Here is a 2,213-nt window from a genome sequence, read left to right as displayed (position 1 = left end):
TATAAAAACTAAAGAAACAAAAAAATAAGAAATTTTGCTCTACTGCATTCCCTTCCATGTTTTTTACGAGAAAGTAATTATTTCCCTTGCACTGATACTTGCAAAAGCAGGTTTTACCTTGCAACCTCATCTCCCTCCCACAGCTTTTCAACATTGCAGAGAATAACATTAGAAATAATAAATTCCCAGCGAATTCCCGGCTCGTGTTTGCTCGTTATCTTCTCTTTTTTTTTGTCAAACGCAAGCGCAACTTTAAGCACAGTAACATTATCTTCAGCCTGGGTGTTTCAGCTGCCTTAAATTAAAGAAAATATATTACACAGCTCTACAATCCAAGTTAATTCCCAACAGGATGTTCTAAACAAACATATTTTACTGCCACGAAAATTATTACAATAATTTCGGGCTCTCCAACATATTATTTCATGTTTTTACGGGTTTTGTTATTTTTCTATTGTTATTTTGTTGTTGTTGTTGTTGTTGTTGTTGTTGTTGTTGTTGCTCTTAATTTGCTACACAATTTACTACAACTTTTCATATGTGGAATAAATCTAAAAACACCATGATGTTATTTCCACTTTCTTGTCTGATTTAACTAACTCTTTAGCTTAAGTTGAAGTGATAAAAAAAGGTAAATAAAAGACAGAGACAACAAGGAAAGAAAAGAAAATATAGAATCACTCCTATTATCAGTAAAATGAAAGAGAAATGGAAAGACAGAAGAAACTAAAGATAAATCAAATAAAGAAAGGAAAAAAAAGTATCAAGAAAATGAACATCAAATTGAAAAAAAAAAAAAAAAAAAAAAAAAAAAAAAACTGTTCTACATACATCTTGAATGAAAATAAACAAGCATGGCTTTAACTTCTAAAAACATAACAAACAAACAGAAGTGAAAAACAAGTGAATTCTCCTCTAAGACTATCCATTCCGGACTAATTACTTCCACCTTTCCGCATCTTGAAATCAAAATAACAATGAGATTGTACTATCTCTAAGACAATTTTCGGCAATGATGAAAGCTCGGGAAGGGAGAGAGCATGCATTTGCTTAATCAAGTGATCTTTCACATTACTCTCCTTCCTCTTAAAATTAATGGCCAATTAGCAACAATAAATGGAGCTAAATCAATCCTCTTGTTTGCATCATTTCCTTCTTAAGTTTCTTGATCTTATAAACCTTATAAAGAGAGATATCTTTTATGACGTCTCCAGAGCTAAAGGAAATACAATAAACCACATGTTTCCATCAAGTCCTCAAACTGAACGGAACATATTAATTTTTTGACGACGACCAAACCAATCAAATCCAACACTCAAAGATTTTCACCAGCAAGATGATAACCCATTCTTTGAACCTGCATTATGATCATATTTCATATTATTCAATCACTAAAGATCGTACTGTGCCTCGACAGGATCTAGCTGGCGGGAAACCACAGTATAATCATCCCATTAATTACTGTTTGCGGTTTGTTGCCACTGTGACAGGGAACACAAAGGCCAAATGCTAATAATCACACTAGGCATTCATTCCAATCCACTCATACATACTAACAGCCATAATATGCAAATTCATTCAAGTCATTCCCTCTTGCTAATGAGTTTTTCCTCCTCGTAACAAAGGCAAATTGGAATAGATATTTCTCACTTTTTTTTTTCTTCTTTTTGGCTCCAATCGTGGGGAAAAAAGTATAATAGAATAAATAAATATGTCTGATAATCCAGCTACATGACAAATATATCCTTTTTCATAAACCCTCACAGGCTACCAAGAAAAAACAATTACAATTCTCTGATTTCTGCACAAAAAAAAATCCTCAAAATAAAAAAAATCATCTAAAAGGAAAGCATTTTATCCATGGCAAAATTCTGTAACAAAACAACTCTTGGCAAAAAGTGAAAAACATGAAAAAGAAAAAGAACTGCCTGCTTTAAACAAAAAACAAAATACTACTACTACTAATAAATGAATAAACCATTGACCCCAGTACTCACTCGACATGGGTCTGGCTCTTGTGGGTGTTGAGACGTGTTTGAGGTTGTGGTCCTTCCTGATGCTCTCCATCAGCAGTTCCATTGGAGATGAGATCTTTCTTGGGGGCGGCAACAGCTTCCGCTCGGATGCCTGCAATAAGGGTGGTTGAATTTGGCTGAGTTTACGATAGTTTGTCACTGATGAGTTGCCAACACCATGTCCAAATTTTATTTTAT

The 2,213-nt window shown here is 33.8% G+C and overlaps 1 protein-coding gene across 1 annotated transcript in view; it reads right to left on the bottom strand.

Annotated features, from left to right (window-relative positions):
* LOC125038357 (protein spire-like) overlaps window positions 1–2,213 on the bottom strand; it is a 42,241-nt gene that overhangs the window by 19,282 nt on the left and 20,746 nt on the right. Inside the window, exon 7 of the mRNA XM_047631849.1 lies at window positions 1,998–2,127. Within this exon, the coding sequence (XP_047487805.1) occupies window positions 1,998–2,127 (130 nt within the window). The remainder of the gene's footprint in view (window positions 1–1,997; window positions 2,128–2,213) is intronic.

Source organism: Penaeus chinensis, chromosome 3 (genome assembly GCF_019202785.1).
Source record: "Penaeus chinensis breed Huanghai No. 1 chromosome 3, ASM1920278v2, whole genome shotgun sequence".
NCBI classification, from domain to species: Eukaryota; Metazoa; Arthropoda; class Malacostraca; order Decapoda; family Penaeidae; genus Penaeus; species Penaeus chinensis.
The sequence above is the reverse complement of the archived record's forward strand: the minus strand, read 5'-3'. Positions and strand labels throughout refer to the sequence as shown.